The sequence below is a fragment of the Pagrus pagrus genome (genome assembly GCF_965226575.1).
Source record: "Pagrus pagrus genome assembly, chromosome: 19".
Taxonomy (NCBI): domain Eukaryota; kingdom Metazoa; phylum Chordata; class Actinopteri; order Spariformes; family Sparidae; genus Pagrus; species Pagrus pagrus.
Window position 1 is genome coordinate 1384445 of NC_140203.1, and position 20668 is coordinate 1405112.

General features: G+C 43.3%; 1 protein-coding gene across 1 annotated transcript; it reads left to right on the forward strand.

The window, feature by feature from the left end:
• The first annotated feature begins 5476 nt into the window (after window positions 1–5476).
• On the forward strand, window positions 5477–20636 carry dmgdh (dimethylglycine dehydrogenase). Its single transcript, XM_084383445.1, has 16 exons — window positions 5477–5697; window positions 6012–6180; window positions 8556–8654; window positions 8735–8899; window positions 9277–9481; window positions 14723–14971; window positions 15075–15273; window positions 15465–15634; window positions 15725–15878; window positions 16975–17140; window positions 17261–17391; window positions 18375–18592; window positions 18904–19061; window positions 19348–19407; window positions 19492–19626; window positions 19881–20636. Exons 1-16 carry the CDS (start codon window positions 5576–5578, stop codon window positions 20091–20093), a joined length of 2613 nt encoding a protein of 870 aa, XP_084239571.1. The 5' UTR covers window positions 5477–5575; the 3' UTR covers window positions 20094–20636.
• Window positions 20637–20668: the final 32 nt, after the last annotated feature.

Genomic DNA, 20668 nt, shown 5'->3' on the forward strand with positions numbered 1-20668 from the left:
CAGTCTGAATGCGAAACACATCGACATGTAGGCAGTATGAATGTTTACTGGTGATGCTGGACATGTTGAAGTTCACCAGACACTGAAATCATTATAACAAAGACAGACAGCCAACATCTGTGTTTGTTGGAGAGTGTTTGATTAATGTGCCACGATCTTTAAAAGTAGAACAACTGGTTTCATACCACAAGCAGGATTAAAGAGACTTTATGTTCACTTGGGGAAACTTCAGACAAGTCGAAACAAGGCAGGCAGCTTTCAGCGCTGAAGAGGAAGCGTGACTGACAACCTGGTGAGAAATGACTAGAAATGGGCTGGTGTGTATTATACTGTATAGCTGAGGGGAGTGATGGGAAAGCAGTGTATGCAGGGCAGGAGGGAGTGGAAGGACCTGAAAAGACTGGAGAGTTGTTGTTGTGAATGATTGCAAGTGAAATTGTAATGCAGCCAGACCATAATGAATTCACCATTTTAGCTCTTTTAGATTTGTCCGCAGCTTTTGACACAGTTGATCAAGCTATTTAATTGATGACGGTGATTTATGTGTCACACAGGGTCGGGCAATGAAATGAAAGTTTGAAAACATGTTTTGGATTTGTGTTGGACTTGATTGGAATCAGTTTGTTTAAAAATCACATTATCTTATACAAACTGTATTGTTTTGATGCCATAATTTGCCTTAACAGACTATGCACTGTATCAATTTTTGAATCGAGAATCGATTCTGAATCAAATCGTGACCCTAAGAATCGGAATCGAATCGAATCGTGAGACACCCAAAGATTCACACCCCTAATGTGAACAGCAACGACGATGACAACAAAGCATCTTCATATTTAAATTTAAACATCAGGAAAACACTGTGCATCAATGTTGAATGTGTGTGAGCACCAAGTACCAATAATTTAGACTCAGAGTCCACCTCTCCTCGTCCAGAACATGGTCCTCATGGTCTGACAAGTGCAGCAGCTTGATCCGGGATGTTGTGATGGAGACAGCTATCTGTAAAGATGAGGTGGAGACAGGTGGTACCAAGACGTGGTAGAGACAGGTCTGTGTAAAGATGTGGTGGAGACAGGTCTGTGTAAAGACGTGGTAGAGACAGGTCTGTGTAAAGATGTGGTGGAGACAGGTCTGTGTGAAGATGTGGTAGAGACAAGTCTTTGTAAAGATGTGATGGTGACAGGTCTGTGTAAAGATGTGATGGAGACAGGTCTGTGTGAAGATGTGGTAGAGACAGGTCTTTGTAAAGATGTGGTGGAGACAAGTCTCTGTAAAGACGTGGTAGAGACAAGTCTTTGTAAAGATGTGATGGTGACAGGTCTGTGTAAAGATGTGGTGGGGACAGGTCTCTGTAAAGATGTGGTGGGGACAGGTCCGTGTAAAGATGTGGTGGAGACAGGTCTGTGTAAAGATGTGATAGAGACAGGTCTGTGTGAAGGTGTGGTGGAGACAGGTCTCTGTAAAGATGTGATGGAGACAAGTCTTTGTAAAGATGTGGTAGAGACAGGTCTCTGTAAAGATGTGGTGGAGACAGGTCTGTGTAAAGACGTGGTAGAGACAGGTCTTTGTAAAGATGTGGTGGAGACAAGTCTCTGTAAAGACGTGGTAGAGACAGGTCTCTGTAAAGATGTGGTGGAGACAGGTCTGTGTAAAGACTTGGTAGAGACAGGTCTGTGTAAAGATGTGGTGGAGACAGGTCTGTGTAAAGATGTGGTAGAGACAGGTCTTTGTAAAGATGTGGTGGAGACAAGTCTCTGTAAAGACGTGGTGGAGACAGGTCTGTGTAAAGACGTGGTAGAGACAGGTCTGTGTAAAGATGTGATGGAGACAGGTCTGTGTAAAGATGTGATAGAGACAAGTCTTTGTAAAGATGTGATGGTGACAGGTCTGTGTAAAGATGTGATGGAGACAGGTCTGTGTGAAGATGTGGTAGAGACAGGTCTGTGTAAAGATGTGATGGAGACAGGTCTGTGTGAAGATGTGGTAGAGACAGGTCTTTGTAAAGATGTGGTGGAGACAAGTCTCTGTAAAGACGTGGTAGAGACAAGTCTTTGTAAAGATGTGATGGTGACAGGTCTGTGTAAAGATGTGGTGGGGACAGGTCTCTGTAAAGATGTGGTGGGGACAGGTCCGTGTAAAGATGTGGTGGAGACAGGTCTGTGTAAAGACGTGGTGGAGACAAGTCTTTGTAAAGATGTGATGGAGACAGGTCTGTGTAAAGATGTGGTGGAGACAAGTCTGTGTAAAGATGTGATGGAGACAAGTCTGTGTAAAGATGTGATGGAGACAAGTCTGTGTAAAGATGTGATGGAGACAGGTTAATATTTATTTTACTTTCTCAATAAATTACTTTTTAGCTCATTGGTCCGTGTGTTTCACCATCTGACATCCAGCCTAATACATCATCAACCACATCTTGTTACAATAACAGCCCCAAAAACGTATTCTGTACACTCGCAGCAGTCTGGAGCTCTCTGAGTCTAGATAACCATGGTGATGACTTCTGTAATCCAGCCAAGATCAACACAACACACAGAGTCCTGGCAACCGATGGTATGTCAGGCTGAGGGGAGAAGGTTGTCCTTAAAGAACCGAGGAGAGTCTGAACACAAAACTAGTCTGGAGAGAAACACTGTGGGGCTGCACGAATCAGATCATACTTATATAATGTTCATAGTAAAGTGTTCAAAGTACAGTTTTTGTTCAGGAGGATCTGACCTAAACTCTCGTACACTCCAGAAACCGTCTCTATACCTTATATCTCTCTATACCTCAGGAGGAAGACCATGTTTAGCAATATAACATTAAATTCTTTGATAGCACATGTTGTGTAGACACAACATTTGTTGTGGATATTCTAGTTTATGTCTCCCAGGTCGACAATTAGACCTTTGTTCTAAATGTTGTTGAGTTGTCGTCTTACATTATCCCAAATGATCAAACCAGAGGGCTGTAAAACATTACCTCGCCTGAGAACATTTTCAGTCGGGATCACACCAGATAGACTTTCATCAACAATGGTGGCTGTTTAATGTCCAGTGAAGCAAACTTCCCTCATGAGTGTCTGTTTCAAATTTGACCTTCTGGTGGCGCTAGAGAAATATTCAGAGGATTGCGAAACTCAGTAGGATTTATCCTCTGGGCACCATGAATATTTTAGTCTGGATGAAAACTGCCGTCATTAGTCGTGTCACCAGATTGGGCTGACCTGAAATTAAACCATGCAGTCGTCTGTTCTTTTACTCTCCCGGTGTAAATACTGGAGTCAGGCGAGACTATTATTGAGTACAAATAAATGTAGGCATCAAAAAAGAGGATGTACGGTGGCTCTGAGGGTCAAAACACAACAACATTTCAGAAAACACAACTCTCACAAATCACAACATTTCACCAAACACAGCAGCGTTCTGTGTCCCACAAATGTTGCGTTTGGTAAAAGATACTGTGTTCTGTGAAATGTTGTGGTTTCTAAAATGTTTTTGTATTATGTGAAATGTTGTTGTGTTTTCTAAAATGTTGAGTTTTGTGAAATAATATTGTGTTTTGTGACATTTTGTGACATTCTTTTGTGTTTTGTAAAAATATTGTTTTTATAAAATGTTAAATCACATGTTTCCAGATATTTTGCTGTGTTCTAGGAAATGTTACAATGTTGTGTTTTGTAAAATGACGTGATCAATTAAACATTTTCGTGTTTTTTGAAATGTTAAGTGAAATGTCATATTTTCAAAAATGTTTTGTTTTCCAAAAAGTTGCATGTTACGACATTTTGTTGTTCTCTGTTGTGTTTTCTGAAATGTTGTTGCGTTAAGTTAAATGTCATGTCACCTGATATTTTTTGTTCCAAAATGTTGTGTTATTATATTTTCTCGTGTTGTAGGAAAAATTGTGTTTTGTGTTACGCTGTTACATTTTGTGAAATGTCGTTGCGATCAGTGAAATGTCATGTTTTCTAATATTTTTTAGTTTTTAATTGCGTGTAGCGAAATTTGTTTTATAAAATGTAATTGTGAAATGTCATTTTAAATTAAAAGTTACTGCATTTTGAGAAATGTTGTGTCATGTAAAATATTTTCTCAAAGGATTTTGTTTTCTGAAATGTTGTTGCATTTTGACCCTCAGGGCCACCATAGCTTCAGGGCCTCCTTAAAGCAAACAGAGCAGCCTGCTGCTGTAGACACTCCACATGTTGTTGTGTAACTTCATAGTTCAGTCAAGTGGATTTAATAATTCCAGATTAGTTTCATTCTCTGTCACTCAGATCAAACAATCAGCTGTTCGTCAGAACAGACGCGTCAGTTTTGTTAATGCTGCTCTTGACTTGATCTTTAATGGATCAGTATAATTTTTTAATCAGATGATCTGTGAAATTTTCTCGACATGAATCAGATTTGATTTTGTTTCTCTGTATTTCATTGTTCATATAAAGCAGCTGGAGATAAACGTCCAGTTCAGACCTGCTGCAGCTGATTCAGGTGAAGGTTGTGAAAAGGCTCAAAGACCAAACAGAGATAAATGTGTCTCTATGGATCGCTCAGACCGGATCAGACAGGTCCGTTCGTCTGACATTGTACACAGATTACATGATCAGGACACAAATAACTGGTGCAGTGTAAAGGGTTGCATCGGTGTTGATATTCATGTGCACAGTTATGATCTTTTTATGTTAAAAAACCTGCAAGCAACAGAAATGAACAGGTGCTTTTTACACCTTTAACTTCTGACAAAGTCAATGTCAGAAACGAGCAGAGAAAGATCCTCACTGACTAATAAACAAAGTAAACAAACAAACTCTCTTTGTTTTCATGACTGAATAAACAAACTGACCTTAAAGGACAACACAGTTTATACTGCTTTACTTTGTTTAGATGTGGCGGACCCTGCCACCTTTCTAGCTTCAACCAGAGCAGCTTGTTTATTCACTTATGGAACAAATACATATTTCTGAGTTTGTGTTATAACCTCTTAAATATTATAGTTTGAATGTATTCTCTAAAACTACATATTGCTCCTTTAAGTACAGCACTTGAGTAAAAGTACTTAGTTACATATTATGTGCCGGTACAAAAACTTGAATTTTTTAGAGATTATAATGCAGAAAAAGATGCTCGAGGTGATTTATAATTATTGAATTCCCAGTGAAGTTTAATGTTAAACTTCATACTGTTTTACTTTGTTTACATGTGGCGGACCCTGCCACCTTTCTGGCTTCAAACAGTGTTCTGGGACCTTATTTTCCTCTGAGAGCAGCTTGTTTAATTTCTGATGGAAAAGTTTGTGTTACTACCTCATTAATATTGTAAGTATAAAACTACATATCGCCCCTTTAACTGAATACACTGACTCCCTGTCAGACGCTCTCGGCAGCAGGTTGACCTACATTTGGAGTCGTGGCGCACAAAGTGTTAACTGTCTCAGAGTTGATCCGGGTAAAGTTTCGGTCCTCGACCTGTGGGCGTGTAAAACTGCGGTATTTGTGACTACACACGGCGGTGCGGGGGTCAGTGACAGGGGGGCAGCGTGTGCTCTGAGTCGCATGTGTAGGTAGTTTCTAGTTTTTTTAATATTAGTCATGTCGCGGATATTGAACCTCATCAACGTCCAGCTGCGGAGAGACGTGTCCGCCTGTCGGGCGATCGCTCGGCTTCCTTTAAGGACCATCTGCTGCAGCTCAAGGAAACATGCCGAGGAGAGGTGAGACCTGCTCAGAGGATTCATGAAACACGCTTTTAGTGGCGGAGTGTCTCATTAAGAAGGCTAGAAAACAGCCGTCATTAACACTTCAGTGCGTCTAATGCGCGTAAAGCTGCGCAGCTGGTTGATCCATGCAGCCAGACTTGATGCAGAGCAGCTGCACAGTCAGCTCAGCTCTGGTGGTCGTGCGTCCTGTGACACATGAGCAGCATGGTGACAGTAATGCACCAGCTCTGGCTGCAGGTGTGACAGCTGTTGTAAACGCACTGCTGATGCTGCAGCTGTGATCATTCACCTGTGCTTCTTCCCCTCAGTGATGCAGCCACCGTTCTGGGAAAAAGGTGGAAGGACACCGCAGACACCGTCATCATCGGCGGTGGATGCGTGGGGGTCAGCGTGGCCTATCACCTGGCCAAAGCTGGCATGAAGGACGTGGTGCTGCTGGAGAAGTCCGAGCTGACGGCTGGATCCACCTGGCACGCTGTACGTCTCACAGAGTCGACTTTGTAATGTCTGAAGGTCCTGAAGTTCATGAAGTCAGTGAATGTGAAGGTGGACGAAGGTTGTAAAGGACAAAGGAAGCTTTCAATGGGAGACCGAACATTTTAAACACACACACAGGTTGATTCTTCTGCCTAAACACAACTCAGACTGCTTTAACAGATCACACAGGCGAAAACACAAGATAGAAAAGATAGAAACAATAAAAGCTGGTGCAGAAATACAAATTAAAACAATAAGACAAACTAACAGATACATTTAAACAGCAGACGTTAGAGATTAGTCCAAAGTTATGTCGTCAAATCGTCTGTTTTTGTCTGCAACAGTCCAAAACCTGAATATATTCAGTTTACGTCACATACGATCAGGCCTGCAGCTAACGAGATGTTTTCATTTCTGATTAATCTGATAATTAATTCCTCGATTAATGGTTTTGTTCATAAAGTATCGATCGGTAGCTCGTCTTAAAAACTATACAGTGTCCACATTTGATGGTATCCAAAGTACCGAAGCTTTAAAAACAAGATCCACAATCAGATTTTCAACCCAAACCTGCACAGACATCAACATGTGCTGGGATGTGTTGTATTTTTATACTACTATTGTATCAAAGCTTGAAATTTTGGTGTGGTGATGACCGTTCATTTCATATAAAGTAAAAAAAGTCCAAAGTCACAACCAAGAATCCAGAACTCATATAAAACAATTTTGTTTCATTTAAGACAAAGAAAAACAGCAAATCATTTCCATTTAGACGCCTGACCGAAGGAATATTTGGCGTTTTTTGTCTTTAAATAAAGCCATTTATTTATTTCAACTCTATTTCCTTTAATTTTTCACTGAATCCAAATCATCTTTGTTTGTCTGACTGCTGTCAAACATGGACTCACAAAACGGTCTCCACAAAACATTTCTGGAGCTTCACAGTAAAACAGAGTTGCAGCTGGAGACTTGATTTAAAACAGAAAAACAACCAAAGAAACGTCGTCCGTGCTGTTTTGCTGTGAAGCTGCAGAAGTGTCGTGCTCAGACGTTGGTGTGGAGAGCTCCTCTTCTTCCTCGACAGCCTCGCTGAGTGAAGGTGTTTACTGAGCGCGGTTCAGTCGCAGCGTCGTGTCGGCAGCTGTTAAAAGTTTTCAAGTCAGTTAAGGTCTTGACTCACTTTCACTCATTCACTCACAAGTGCTTCACTGTAAAGCTATTAATACTCATGTCGGAGGGGAACGTACCCTTCTTCAGTTACTCTCCTCGTACAGGGGGATGGAGCTGATCCCAGCATGCATGTGGTGAGAGGCAGGTTGCCAGGTCGACATTTATACCTATGGGGGGTTTAAGGTGGATGTTTTTTGGCGCTGCGAGCGAACAGAAACACAGATAATGGGAGAATAAGCTGCAGCCGTGCTCTTTATAGTACAGGACATCAGTGAGATTAGACATGCTGCTGTGTATTTTTCTGGTCTGTCAGGGACAAATGAACAACACGAAAATGTGAAATACTGGACAGCAAATAATATCCCAGTGTTGATGCTGGGACGAAAGAAAAATCAGTTGTTTGTCAGGAAGAACTCAGGTTATTGAGGACTAATTTGAAGAATTAAATAAAATTCAACAGTTTGGCCGCAAAACCAGAGAACTGGATGTCTATGTACATGTTTTAAATGCATCAGTTTAACAGTACGTGGAGGATAATAAAAACGTAAAAAAAAACGTAAAAGCCGACGCTGACACCTCAGTGCTGGTTGTGATTTTCACTGCCATGCGGGTCCTGATGTTGTTTTACGACTGAACGAGCGTCAGAGAGCAAGACGAAACATTACGTGAAGAAAACTCCTCGTCTGAGAACATTTGTGCCTGACTCACGTCACTGCTGCAGTCAGGTTGATAAACAGGAGTGAAGATAAATCCACTTTTTAATCCTAAAAGTTAAAAAGGTAATCTCTGAGCTCTCCTCCTGTCGCTGAACGTCTCCGGATCGGAACAGAATCTGCTGAGACTCCAGGAGGTCTGGATCTGTCTATTTCAGTGCTTGAACAGGGTGTTAAAGCTGCTTTCATCAATATCTTTATATTAACAATGGATCAAATGTGAAAACGGTCGTTCGTGATGTCACACCCACAAAGAATCCTCACCTGACTCAGCAGCGTCCCTCATTTTAGCATCTTTCAGCTCATTGTTTTGTTATCACAGCGCGTCACTTTACTGTTCTGGTTCCTCTCTCCGGTCTTAATAGTGTTAACAGCCGACAGACAAATTTAGCGACCAGCTAGCGAACGCTGTGAAGCGCTCAGCAGCTAAAGAGACGATGTGTTTGTGTGTTTACTTATCATCCGTCCTCAACTGTTTGTTTTGTGTTTCAGGCTGGTTTGACAACATATTACCATCCAGGCATCAACCTCAAGAAAGTCCACTACGACAGCATTAAGTTATACGAGACCCTGGAGGCTGAAACTGGACAGGTGAGGCGCCTCGCTCATTTTTCAGAACTTGGAGGTGTTTCTGTGGTGATATCGCTCATATCGTCTCTCTCTCTCTGTAGGCGGTGGGCTTTCATTCGCCCGGCAGTGTTCGTATTGCTGCAACAGCGGCTCGGGTGGATGAGATGAAGTACCAGATGACCCGGACACACTGGCATGTGACGGAGCAGTACATGATCGGACCAGAGAAAGTTCACGAGCTTTTCCCTCTGCTTGATGTCAACAAGGTCCGTATGAATCATGGAAACGTTACACCAAGTTTTTAGTCTTAAAATTTGTTCTTTAAAACTTTTATTCTTCCGAGGAAGAGCCTTTTCCATTATGGACCTTTCAGTGTTGCTCTCGCACCACCCATTGGCCAAAATGTCAACTTTCAATGAATATTCATGGTCCCCAGAAGATTATGTCCTTCAGATTTTAGCAAACCCCTGTCATTTTGTCCGGCAACACCACGAAGTTGAAATGAATTGTTTTTGCTCAGCAGTTGTCCAAATCTACAGAATCAATGATTCAGTCCTGGTCCTCAGAGGAAGAACTTTTCCATTTCAGCCATCCCCCTCTTACCATCACCACTGGGCCTAAACGTCAACTTTTGTGTTTTCAGGTGCTGGCAGGTCTGTACACACCAGGAGACGGACACATTGACCCGTACTCTCTGACTATGGCTCTGGCTGCTGGTGCTCGTATGTACGGTGCTCAAATCTACAACCCAGCCCCGGTGACCAGCCTCAACCCGACCGCTGATGGCAAGTGGGACGTCCAGACTCCTCACGGGACCATCCGGGCCAATCGCATCGTCAATGCAACAGGTTCGTACTTGAACATTTCAAATGAAGGGTTCAAAAACAACATAGCTAGCTTACTGTTGCCGTCGGAGATGTTGTGTTTATTTTTATTTGTCAGAGATCCAAGAAGAGGGTTTAAGAAAACAGGTTGACACGCCAGTTTTAAGACAAAAGGGGCGTCAGGATTTAAACTCTCAATCAAAAAAAATTTTTTTCGATCATGGAGATCACAAGCAGGATTGTCGTCTCCCAGTATCTTTTTCTCTCCACCCTCACACACTGGAAAGACAACACAGCTAGCTTACTGTTGGCGTCGGAGATGTGTTTTTTTTTTTTTGGACCTTTATCGACTTGTTTGTGAAGAGGGTTCACTCTGGACAGATTTGAGAAAATGAACTGAATTTCTATCTTTTGAAACAGAAATGAGGCTCGGCTTGAAATTTGAATTGTACTTGGACGAACTTTCAGGTGGTTTGTTTCAGTCGAATCACAAAAAGTTTCTTGGTAAAATATAACTCAGGTGCAGTGTTTCTCATAATTTCTGCTGATGCAGACACAGTGCAGAGACATCCTGTGGTCACTGCTCTATAAATCCTGTTATCTCTGGACGCTCTCTAACAGGAGACCTTTGCCCACACGGACCACCGCTTGCAGAGTTCAGAGAAACTTTTGGCTCAAACTGGGTCATACCAGTTCTGGGGGGATTTTGTTGGCAAAGACTGTTTCCATCGCTGCTGCTGCTGCTGCTTGTTTATCTGGCAACATTCAGGAATCCGCTTCAGTCTCTCTTCTGCCTGTCGGGAAGATTGTGTAACATATTAATATATGTAGGTCATGCAGGTTTTACCTCAGTCACCTTTTCCCTACAGAGAGTCAGGTTTAAAAGAAGTAACATGCAAATGGGAAATGAAATAGAAACCTCAGCTCAATCCTAATAAATATTGGGAAATTCATGTTGCGTGATGCTGATACGGATGTTTAACATGTTCTTGCACACTCACAGGCATTATATTGTGAATGGCATCGTAAAGACCCTGAAGACTGATCGTTCTTCAGCTGATGCACATCTCCACGCTCCATATGTTCACCCTGAATTTGCACATTCTGTACTCCGGTTGAAGCCAGTTGTGTCGTGGGTCCCGTTGGCCGTTTGCCTTCACTGTGTCCGACAGCCAATCCAAACAGGCCAGCAGTTCAGATTCCATCCAATCTTGGAGCTGCAGCTCATGAACACCTCCTGAAACACAGTTTTCTGGCTGCGTTTTGTATCCAGGGGCTGACGTATCAGATTGATATATATCACATGTGTGTTTGTTGGCATGAGCGATTCTCCCACAGTAAGCTTGTGTCTTTCGATCAGATATTATGTAATGTGTAGACTCAGGTTTTGCTGGTACACCCACATTCTCACACAGACTCGTGGTCACTGCGTTTCCCTTTTTGTACGAGGACTTCGTTTTGTGATTTAAAGATGCTGCTTCTCTGCGGTCTGCAGAAATAACTCAGCAGCTAGTTTAAAGTCTCATCCCTGAAAATCCCACATAGCAAGGAGCAGAACAACTCCCAGGATGCAACACCAACCTCAGTCTTTTTTTGAGGCATTGTGCTCGCATTATTGCTTAAAACCCCACTGCCCGCAAGTGGTCATTTTTGTTGAGCTTGCATAACACCATCCATCTTCAGATAAACTCTCTGCTCCCTCTCGACTTTTTTTCCTTTGCATACTTTCCCTCTGCTGCCGCCCCCTCAGAGCCTCGTCCAGAACCGTAACCACTTCTTTTGTCCGGCCAACGTCTCATTTTCACAACTTCTCTTCACTGTTGACTTCATACCGTTCTCCCCCTTCTCCACAATAACTCTCCGGACCATTCAGAGCCCAAATTGAGGTCAAAGGTCACGTTCCCTGGAGTGTCACCCCATGGGATCAGTTTCAATACATCAGCCTTGAGACGAGAAGGAGGAAGGCGAAGTTTGACCATTGTGTGAAGAGAAACCATCAGTAACCTGATTTAGTTCAATACTTTTTAGCTAATCATTTAATAATATTAATCTGGCTTTAGTTGATTATTTAAACCACCTTTTTAGCGAACTATTTCTGCTTCTCTGGATGCTTGCTAACTCGTTTTTGCACCCTTAGTTGGAAGACATGATGTTAGAGCTGACTATGTGGATTTAAAAAAAAAAAATCAAATAACCATTTTGATTTTATCACATTAGTTCAGCCTCTTCACAACCTTTCCATATGCAGAACCACCTTGGCAATTAACTTGAGGAGTAACCATCACAGCTTCAGCCTGTGACCATCTGAACAGACTTTGACCGGATTATAAGTTTAGATTCATGAATACAGTCTAACAGCGTGGATGGTTATTAAAGGCACAACAGGACTTCAGAGGAAGGTTGTTATTTTATTTCTGTGAGCTTGTTGACGCCACATTCATCACTTATCCTGGGTAACCCAGTGACTCGGCCCTGTGTGCAGGCCAGGGGCGTCGCACCGTGGGGGATGTGGGTGTTTAACACCAACACTTTTTCTGCAGTTTTTCCACAGTTTTGCACAGACGCCTCACTACAGTCGCTCAGTTTCTGTGGCCGCTCTCTGTCTGTGCTACGGATGCCTCCTCTCCTGTTGTTGCTTCAAACATGACACAGTGTGACCGGCTGATGATTGGCTGTTCTGCCTTAAGTCCCGCCTCTCTTGTTGTGTTAGATTCATCGTTCAGCTCGTCTCTGAGGAGGCGGGAACTAGCCATAGCTATCACTGAGCGGTGAATCGTACGTCGAAGTCAGTGGAGTGAACTTTATAGCTCCTTCTACAAAGTGCTGTAAGTTAATGTCTCATTTACACATTCACACACGTACGAATATATTCAGGAAACAGACAGGAACCAAAAACACCGTCTGTAACGTTCTCTGATGATTATAAACGTTAACTACTCCTGATATGTTCAGTAAACAGGTAGGCACCAAACCCACATATGTATTTTTCTAATGTTTTTCTCACACTGATGTTTGTTAAGCGACCCGCTTCCACTGATGAAAACACAGCGTGTTTGTTGTCCCGCTGTCACCGTTAACAAACACCAGGCTTTCACAGTAGAGTACCGTAACCATGAGAGGCAACAAGGATGTGTGAGACACTCCATCTCACTCCCATTGCCTCTCCTCGTGTCCGTATCCCACCTCAGCGCTTCACAGGTAGTGCTCCTGCACAGGTAGCTTAGAGAAACATTTGAGCAGGAGGGAATGCAAATGTTAAGGCATCTGGAACAAGTTCTCTGAACTGGAAAGTCCACATCCATCCCCCACACTTTTGAAAAGCTTGCTACGCCCCTGCAGCAGGCGTCTGGTAAACATGTTCCTCTGCAGCCCAGCTCCTGCCTAAACTGCCTCGGACCTTATCTGAATGTTTGCGTATGCACCCCCACCCGATCCCTCACCAGGAGATAAAGTTCACATATGGAGAACGTAGATATTTGAATGTAAATAGACTGTAGACTTGCATGCAACATTTACAACATTTTTAGATAATGGATTTTAAGTGGGGATTTATTTAAATGTAAGCTGAATTTGTAGAAGAGTGTTTATAAGAGTCACTCCTGCAACACGTAGCTGCCGACAGCAGCAGAGATGATCCGGTCTCGGTGCTCCGACCGGCTGTCCTCACACTGCAGGTCACAGCAGCTGAGCTGGCACAAGGTCCACGCTGATCTTTGTTAAGCGACCCACTTCCACTGATGAAAACACAGCATGTTTGTTGTCCCGCTGTCACCGTTAACAAACTTTCACAGTAGAGTACTGTAACCATGCTCTTGCATTGCATGATGGGTAATTATTTGGAATATTACAGTAAGCTGCTGTGAATTTCTGAAGCGACCGTAAAAATGGCAATTTACAAGGAAACAGGGTACAGCCCAGACAGCGATTGAGCATTGAAAATATTGTAGTTTTACAACAAAGTACACGTGCTAACATGCTAAAAGGTTAACAGGCTAACACGCTGCGACAAGTTAACATGCCTACATGCCAGCTCATCTGAAGCGGGTGCACGAGTTTGACCTTTCATCGAGGTTGTAAGTAAATCTATTCAAATCAGTTTGGTGATTCACATCTCCAGATGCTTCAGTTGCAGCGCTGTTTTGCTGTGAAGCTCCAGTATTGTTTGCATGGGGTGAGGAGATGATGACTGGATTTACATATTTAGGTGAACTGTTCTTTTAAAAGGTGATTTCCTGCAGCGCCCAAGTTGCCAAAAGTCAGTTAAAGCTTTGAGCTTTAGTTGCTTTAGTTAATATTTACAATATTAATGAGGTAATAACACAACATTTTTTTCCACAAGTGAATAAACAAGCTGTTCTCGGAGGAAAATAAGGTCCCAGAACACTGTTTGAAGCCAGAAAGGTGGCAGGGTCCGCCACATATAAACAAAGTAAAACAGTGTAAATTGTGTTGTATTTAAGGTCAGTTTGTTTATTCAGTCATGAAAACAAAGACTTTGTTAATTTAGTTTGTTTATTCAGTCAGTGAAGATCTTTCTCTGCACATTAACATCTTCAACAAAACCACAGACTGCTCCTTTAACACAGGAGCTCCCCGCGGTCATTACGACTTGTTCTCCTCATCCAATAGTTTTCTACACATTTTGTGTGTTTGTCTTTTTGTCCGGGCGACACACCTCATTTCAGGCATTTAACTGAAAATACATTCAACAAACTGACTGACTTTGAGTCGAGGGAACCGGACGTGCTAAAATGCTAACTGATGTCTGTCTTTTAGGACTGCACACTACATCGCTCTATGACAATGACGGTAAATAACAGTAAATAAAAACTTGGACCCTATAACAAAGTCTGGTGCTGGTCTAACAGGTAGCAGCTGAGCCTCGGGTGGTACAGAGAGTCCTTCATTGTCTGTACTGTACGCTCTGTTCAGAAGCAAAAACTAAAATTAACTTTCCTCACAAATGGTGAAAGGGGGCGAAGCTTCTCACTCACAAACAGCTTCATTCATCCAACGTTGTGTGTTCCCTGGGAGACATAAACTATTTAATATAGCTCAATAAAACATGGAGAACATACTGTATGAGCTGTGCAGGACGGCCTTAAGGAACAGTCATGATTGTATAAGCATCACACAAATTCAACAGTTTAACTCGTTTGGTAAATTTAATAACAGACGTTATTAGATCAAGATAAAGTCGTCATTCTGTGGTGAACACACGCAACTGATGGCTTCGACTAAATGTGTTTATCTGTTGGTTTTCAGGTTTCTGGGCCCGTGAGGTGGGCAAGATGATCGGGTTCGATCACCCCACCATCCCAGTGCATCACCAGTACGTCGTGACAGCTACGGTACCGGAGGTGAAGGCTCTGAAGAAGGAGCTGGCCGTCATCAGGGACCTGGAGGGATCTTACTACCTGCGTCAGGAGAGAGACGGCCTGCTGTTCGGCCCGTATGAAAAGATGGAGAAGATGAAGCTCCAGGACTCCTGGGTCAGAGAGGGAGTGCCTCCAGGTCGGTCCGCCATGGCTAAAGATTTGTACATCCACTGAACACTTGTTTTAACTTGTATATCTTCGTCGGGGCAGTTTCACATGATGTTTCTTGCTGCCTGCAGGTTTCGGTAAGGAGCTGTTTGAGTCGGATCTTGACAGGATAATGGAGCATGTTGAGATGGCCATGGAGATGATCCCCGTGCTGAAGAAGGCTGACATCATCAACATCGTGTCTGGACCAATCACATACACCCCTGACCTCCTGCCAATGGTCGGACCACACCAAGGAGTTCGCAACTACTGGGCTGCCATCGGCTTCGGGTACGTGTGTGGGTGGAGATCGGTTAGCTGAGTCCTGGATACACCAGTGTGAACTGTGTAGGAGCATATAAGAGGAACTTAGATGTATCCAGATCATTACAGTACAGGACACTCGATAAAATCCGTAGACAAAGAAACAGAGTTATAGTGAGTTCATGATTTATAGTCTTCAAATCTTGGACTATTTTCAGGTATGGAGTCATCCATGCTGGTGGTATCGGTAAGTTCCTGAGTGACTGGATCAGGAACGGAGAACCTCCTTACGACCTGATTGAATGCGACCCCAACCGCTACGGCACATGGGCAGATGTGCCCTTCATGTGCGCCAAAGCTCGAGAATCGTATGGCTTCAACAATGTGGGTAAGAGCAACACGAGTTCGTAACCGCTCAGTCATTGGACGAAAACGTTTTCTTTCATTCTGTCGCTAAACTCTTTTTGGGTCTCTGCAGTTGGTTACCCCAAGGAGGAGCGCTTCGCTGGTCGACCAACCAGACGGACGAGCGGCGTTTACGAGCTGCTGAAGGACAAAGCATCTATGGGCTTTCACGCCGGCTGGGAACAACCTCACTGGTACTACAAACCCGGAGATGACGTCGGATACAAGTAAGGCTTCTAGTTAGCAGATTTATTATAAAGCTTGTTGTTTGATTGGAAAGCTGACAACTGAAACCATCTTAGACCTGAACAATAGCAGTCGTTTTAGAGAAGTAAACATTTGAACAAAGCGTTCCCTCGCTGTTGTTTCGTAACAGCTTATAATTTAATTGCTAACTGCTGTTGTAACCCTTTAATCAGTCACACCACATCCACCATCCTGTTCTACAATCACTGTGCAGAAAGAAGGACGATAAAGTGACGTCTCTTGGGAATTCATTGAGTTCATACCCTTGTTAAAAAAAGGAGCTCTGGTGGAAATATTTGGACACATTGTTCTTGGGTGAGAGAACAGCACATGTTCTGATACGGAGCTGCTGACGAGCTCACCACACATCCTTTAACAGCACCAGAGATCCATTTAGACATGTAGAGAGGACACTGAGAGGACAGGACAGCTGCTAACATTCAACACATGCAGATAAAATAACTGCATCGACACAACTTCACCATGACAGTACTTAGAAACCACACTGTCGTAGATTTCTTGAGATAGTCTGGCGAGTGTTGAATCCAGCTGGCTCTCATCGGCTGCATACTTGGCTCATATCTGTGACAGCTTTTTTTTCTCTTCCTACAAAAAAAAAAGCTGCAGTCATGAACTCGCTGTGCAACTTTCTCTTCCAAACTTCATGCCATATTTTTAGGCAACACCGTTGGCACGACTCTAGAGATGACACTATCTTAGACTTCGGTATCTCTATAACCGTTGGGTGCATTGAGATGAAATATTGGACAGATTTCGGCACCATGAGGTTCACATTTGTAGTTTTTAGCTAACCGTCCCAAATTATTGGATGGATTGCCAAGAAATCTGTTGGCAGAAATGTTATATATTATTCATAGGGTGAGAAGAGGGGTGTTCAATTGTTTGCAATCTGCAACCTCACCACTAGATGTCACTAAATCCTACACACTGGACCTTCTAAGTCTAACAAGAAACCGGTTATAGTTCTGTCCTTCTGATGAACAATGGTCTTTTATTTTACTTTGACTTTACGCAGCCAATAAAAAGTTAATGGAAATCATTCATTGTTGTGCTCAGGCCCAGTTTCCGTCGCACCAACTGGTTCGGACCGGTAGGCAGAGAGTGCAAACTGGTGATGGAGAAGGTGGGAGTGATCGACCTGACGCCTTTTGGAAAGTTCATCGTGAAGGGAAAGGACTCACAGAAGCTGCTGGACCGCCTGTTTGCCAACACCATGCCAAAGGTACAACACATGAACGCCTCACTCACGTCAGCATTCAGCTGTAAACATGGAGGGAAATCTAGTGTGGACTCACGAATCCACCACACGTCATCTAACAGCTCGTTGTCGTCTGCGTTTCAGGTGGGCCTCACTAATATCAGCCACATGTTGACCCCCGCTGGGAGAGTCTTTGCTGAGGTCACCATCACCCAGCTGACCCCAGGAGAGTTCCTGCTCATCACCGGCTCGGGCTCAGAGGGTCATGACCTCAGGTGAGACACATCAAACTGAATACACCTGCTCAGTCTGAGCAGGAGCGGTACTCCTTCTGCAGAAAACACAGACTGCACGATGCTAACAGAGCCGCAGCTCTCCAGGCTCCACAGAAACCTAAAAACCTCTCGGCAGCCGCTAACACAACGCCCCTCCGTCTGCTCCAATCAGGAGGCAGGACGTGAAAATATAGGTCTTCATTCCTTCACTGTAATCAGCCTGAGGGAGGCGAGGACAATTTCATACTGTGTAGCGCCCTCTAGTGGGAGTGAGTTATGTGACATGTTTAGTGTGATGTCTCGACTTGAAGATGATATTTAACCAAATTTAAGACTTTTTTCTTATTCAACAATTGCAGGTGAGTGTGAAGGTATTCAGTATAAATGTGCAGAGGTTGGTTTTATGAAGGAATGTGGTCGTTAGGGTGAGTGAGAGAGACAATTTGCCAACATGTTTAGTAGAAAGTGAATAGTCAGCGTTAAATATGGATAAATTAAATGTAATAACATGTTTTTTGGCAAATAAGACCTCCCAGATTCAATTCAAAGACATTTTAATGACCTTTAAGTGATAATATTTATAAGCTCAGGAGGTAGAGGGGGTCGTCCAGATGCATGTCCAAGTATCCTAGAGTCCGGTGAAGTCTCGTAGTCCACGAAACATTTCTGGAGCTTCACAGTAAAACAGAGTTGCAGCGTTCTGCTAAACAACTGAAGTAGTTTGAGACGTGATTTAAAACGGAGAAACAACCAAAGAAACATCAGACGTCTCCAAACAGCTCGTAGAAGCTACAATACTTTCAGGACCAGTATTATTATTATAATCCAGCACTGTTTACCTCCATATTCACCAGCCTACAGTCTCCCCTGCCTTTGTTGGCACATTGCTGTATATCTTGTTGAATTACAGCTACTAATAATCACACAATATTATAATCTCCTTTTCTGCCTGCTGAACGTTTTCTCCGCTGATTTAAACTCAGGTGGATTGAGGCAGAGGCTGCAGACGGCGGATACGACGTCGACATCAGCAACGTCACCGAGGATTTGGGCGTGCTCGGCATCGCAGGACCGAACTCCCGCAATGTTCTCCAGAAACTGACAGACGAGGACATGAGTGACGCCGGATTCAAATTTCTCCACTGCAAGTCCATCAAGTTGGCCGGTACTCCTGTGCGGGCCATCAGGATCTCCTACACAGGTACTGACACCTGGTGAAGTTCATGTGAAGACCACCTTTGTAAGTCTTATTAAATATTCTACCAGAGACGCATCGGACGCAGGAGATGAAGCAAATAAGTTCAATAACTTTAAAAAAATCCCTTGAACGACAGTGGATTTACTGTCATGAGCATCATATTTAATTTTTTTCCATCTGAAAACACCATTTTTTTTAAAGGTTTTTTAAGATTTGAGACTTTTTTCAGGAGAAAATGTTTCGGTTCCATGCGTGAAAGACATAATGAATCTTAAGATACTGTACAGTGACAGTGTACATGCACGTGTGTTAAGGTGAACTCGGCTGGGAGCTGTACATCGACCAGAAGAACATGGCGGCTGTGTACCGGGCCATGATGGAAGCAGGAAAAGACCAAGGCATCGACAATTTTGGCACCTACGCCATGAACTCCCTCAGACTGGAGAAGGGCTTCAGAGGCTGGGGAGCTGAGGTACACACACACACACACACACACACACACACACACACACACACACACACACACACACAATTTAAAGTGCATTTACTCATATTTACCTTCTTGCATCGCTCTCATTTCCGTCTGGTAAATATGCATTATTGTTTTGCTTGGCTTATTTTCAGCTAATTGATGCTGCTGAGAGTCGTATCGATCTTCTCATTTAACTCTCGACAAGAAAGAAAACAATGTTGAACTCGTCCTTTAAGTAGCGCGGGTTGTCGTGTCGGTGCTGATGAGATCAACTTGTCTCTTCCAGATGAACTGTGACACCAATCCTCTGGAGGCTGGACTGGATTATTTCATCAAACTGAACAAGGCAAGTTTCCAGGATGTATTCCCTCTTTAACTCTGGATAAGTTCTGAATAAACATGGTTTGCGTCTGTGTTTGTGTTTGTCCAGCCTGCTGACTTTATTGGCAAAGCCGCCCTTCAGGAGATTAAAGCCAAGGGCCTGAGGAGGAAGCTGTCCTACATCACTCTGGATACGGATGATATCGACCCCGAAGGCAACGAGACCGTGTGGTGCAACGGCAAGGTTAGCAACAGAAGCCTTACTGAAGATGTCTGGTGATGTGATCAGTTAGTGTCACAATGGCACTCTGTATATTATATATTATACGTCGTACTTCGTAATATCATTGTGGTAACTTCTGTCTGATTTTTGGGCGCTTAACTCTTCATTAGTGTGGGAATACGCACCAAGCATCAGGAACACGCTAAACTTCTTGAGGACTGTTCTAGTTTTGTGGTTATTCTCACTCGGCCGGTGTCCCCGGTGTTTCTCATTAGGTGGTCGGCAACACGACGTCCGGAGCCTACAGCTACAGCTCCCAGCAGAGCCTGGCGTTCGCCTACCTGCCTGTGGACCTGTGCTCCGTGGGCCAGAAGGTGGAGGTCGAACTGCTGGGGAGGAAGTACCCCGCCATGGTCATCCAGGAGCCCTTAGTCCTCACCGAGCCCACACGGACCCGTCTGCAGAAGAAGGCGAAGAGCAAAGCATAAACACAGACTGTCCTCGGTCGGTTTCTCACCAGCTAATGAAGAACAATGTCACTGTGATGGAGGAAATATGAACTGCTTGTGTCAGAAACGAAGTGGCCAGTTTAGGGAAAAACAGTCACATCACTTCACAACTTCCTCTTCCTGTCTCGTCTCTTGAGGAGGAAGCATGTGTGAGCGCTTAGTGCATCTTATGAACGTGTTTTTGATCAACAGGGAAGTAATAAATGTCGATGTTCATGCACCACAATGTCTTACAGTGTTTGAAGAGTAATTTAATTTTTATAATTCTGTGTATGGAGGTTAATGTTTACGGGTCGACAGTCAACTGGGTCAATGTGAAATGTAATCAATGATGCAGCCGGACTTTTCATAAGAACTTTGTGACTGTGAGAAATGAGACACAACATTTAAACACCAATAACCAAAAGAAACACAATACTCACAAACTTGTACAAAGATTGTTTTATAAATCTGTTGTTTTTACTACGATGTAATTAAATTCTGTACATTAATACCCTGATAATTAAAGCAATGAGCTCACTGTCTTGTATTTGGTGTCACTCAGTACTCCTCCT

What these genes read in the sequence shown, in the direction of transcription:
- dmgdh (XM_084383445.1), top strand. Translation starts at nt 5,576, where the DNA reads ATGTCGCGGATATTGAACCTCATCAACGTCCAGCTGCGGAGAGACGTG. An exon ending in CAGAGAGGGAGTGCCTCCAG is followed by an intron (nt 14,972 to 15,074) that starts GTCGGTCCGCCA and finishes TGCTGCCTGCAG; the next exon opens with GTTTCGGTAAGGAGCTGTTT. An exon ending in GTATGGCTTCAACAATGTGG is followed by an intron (nt 15,635 to 15,724) that starts GTAAGAGCAACA and finishes GGGTCTCTGCAG; the next exon opens with TTGGTTACCCCAAGGAGGAG.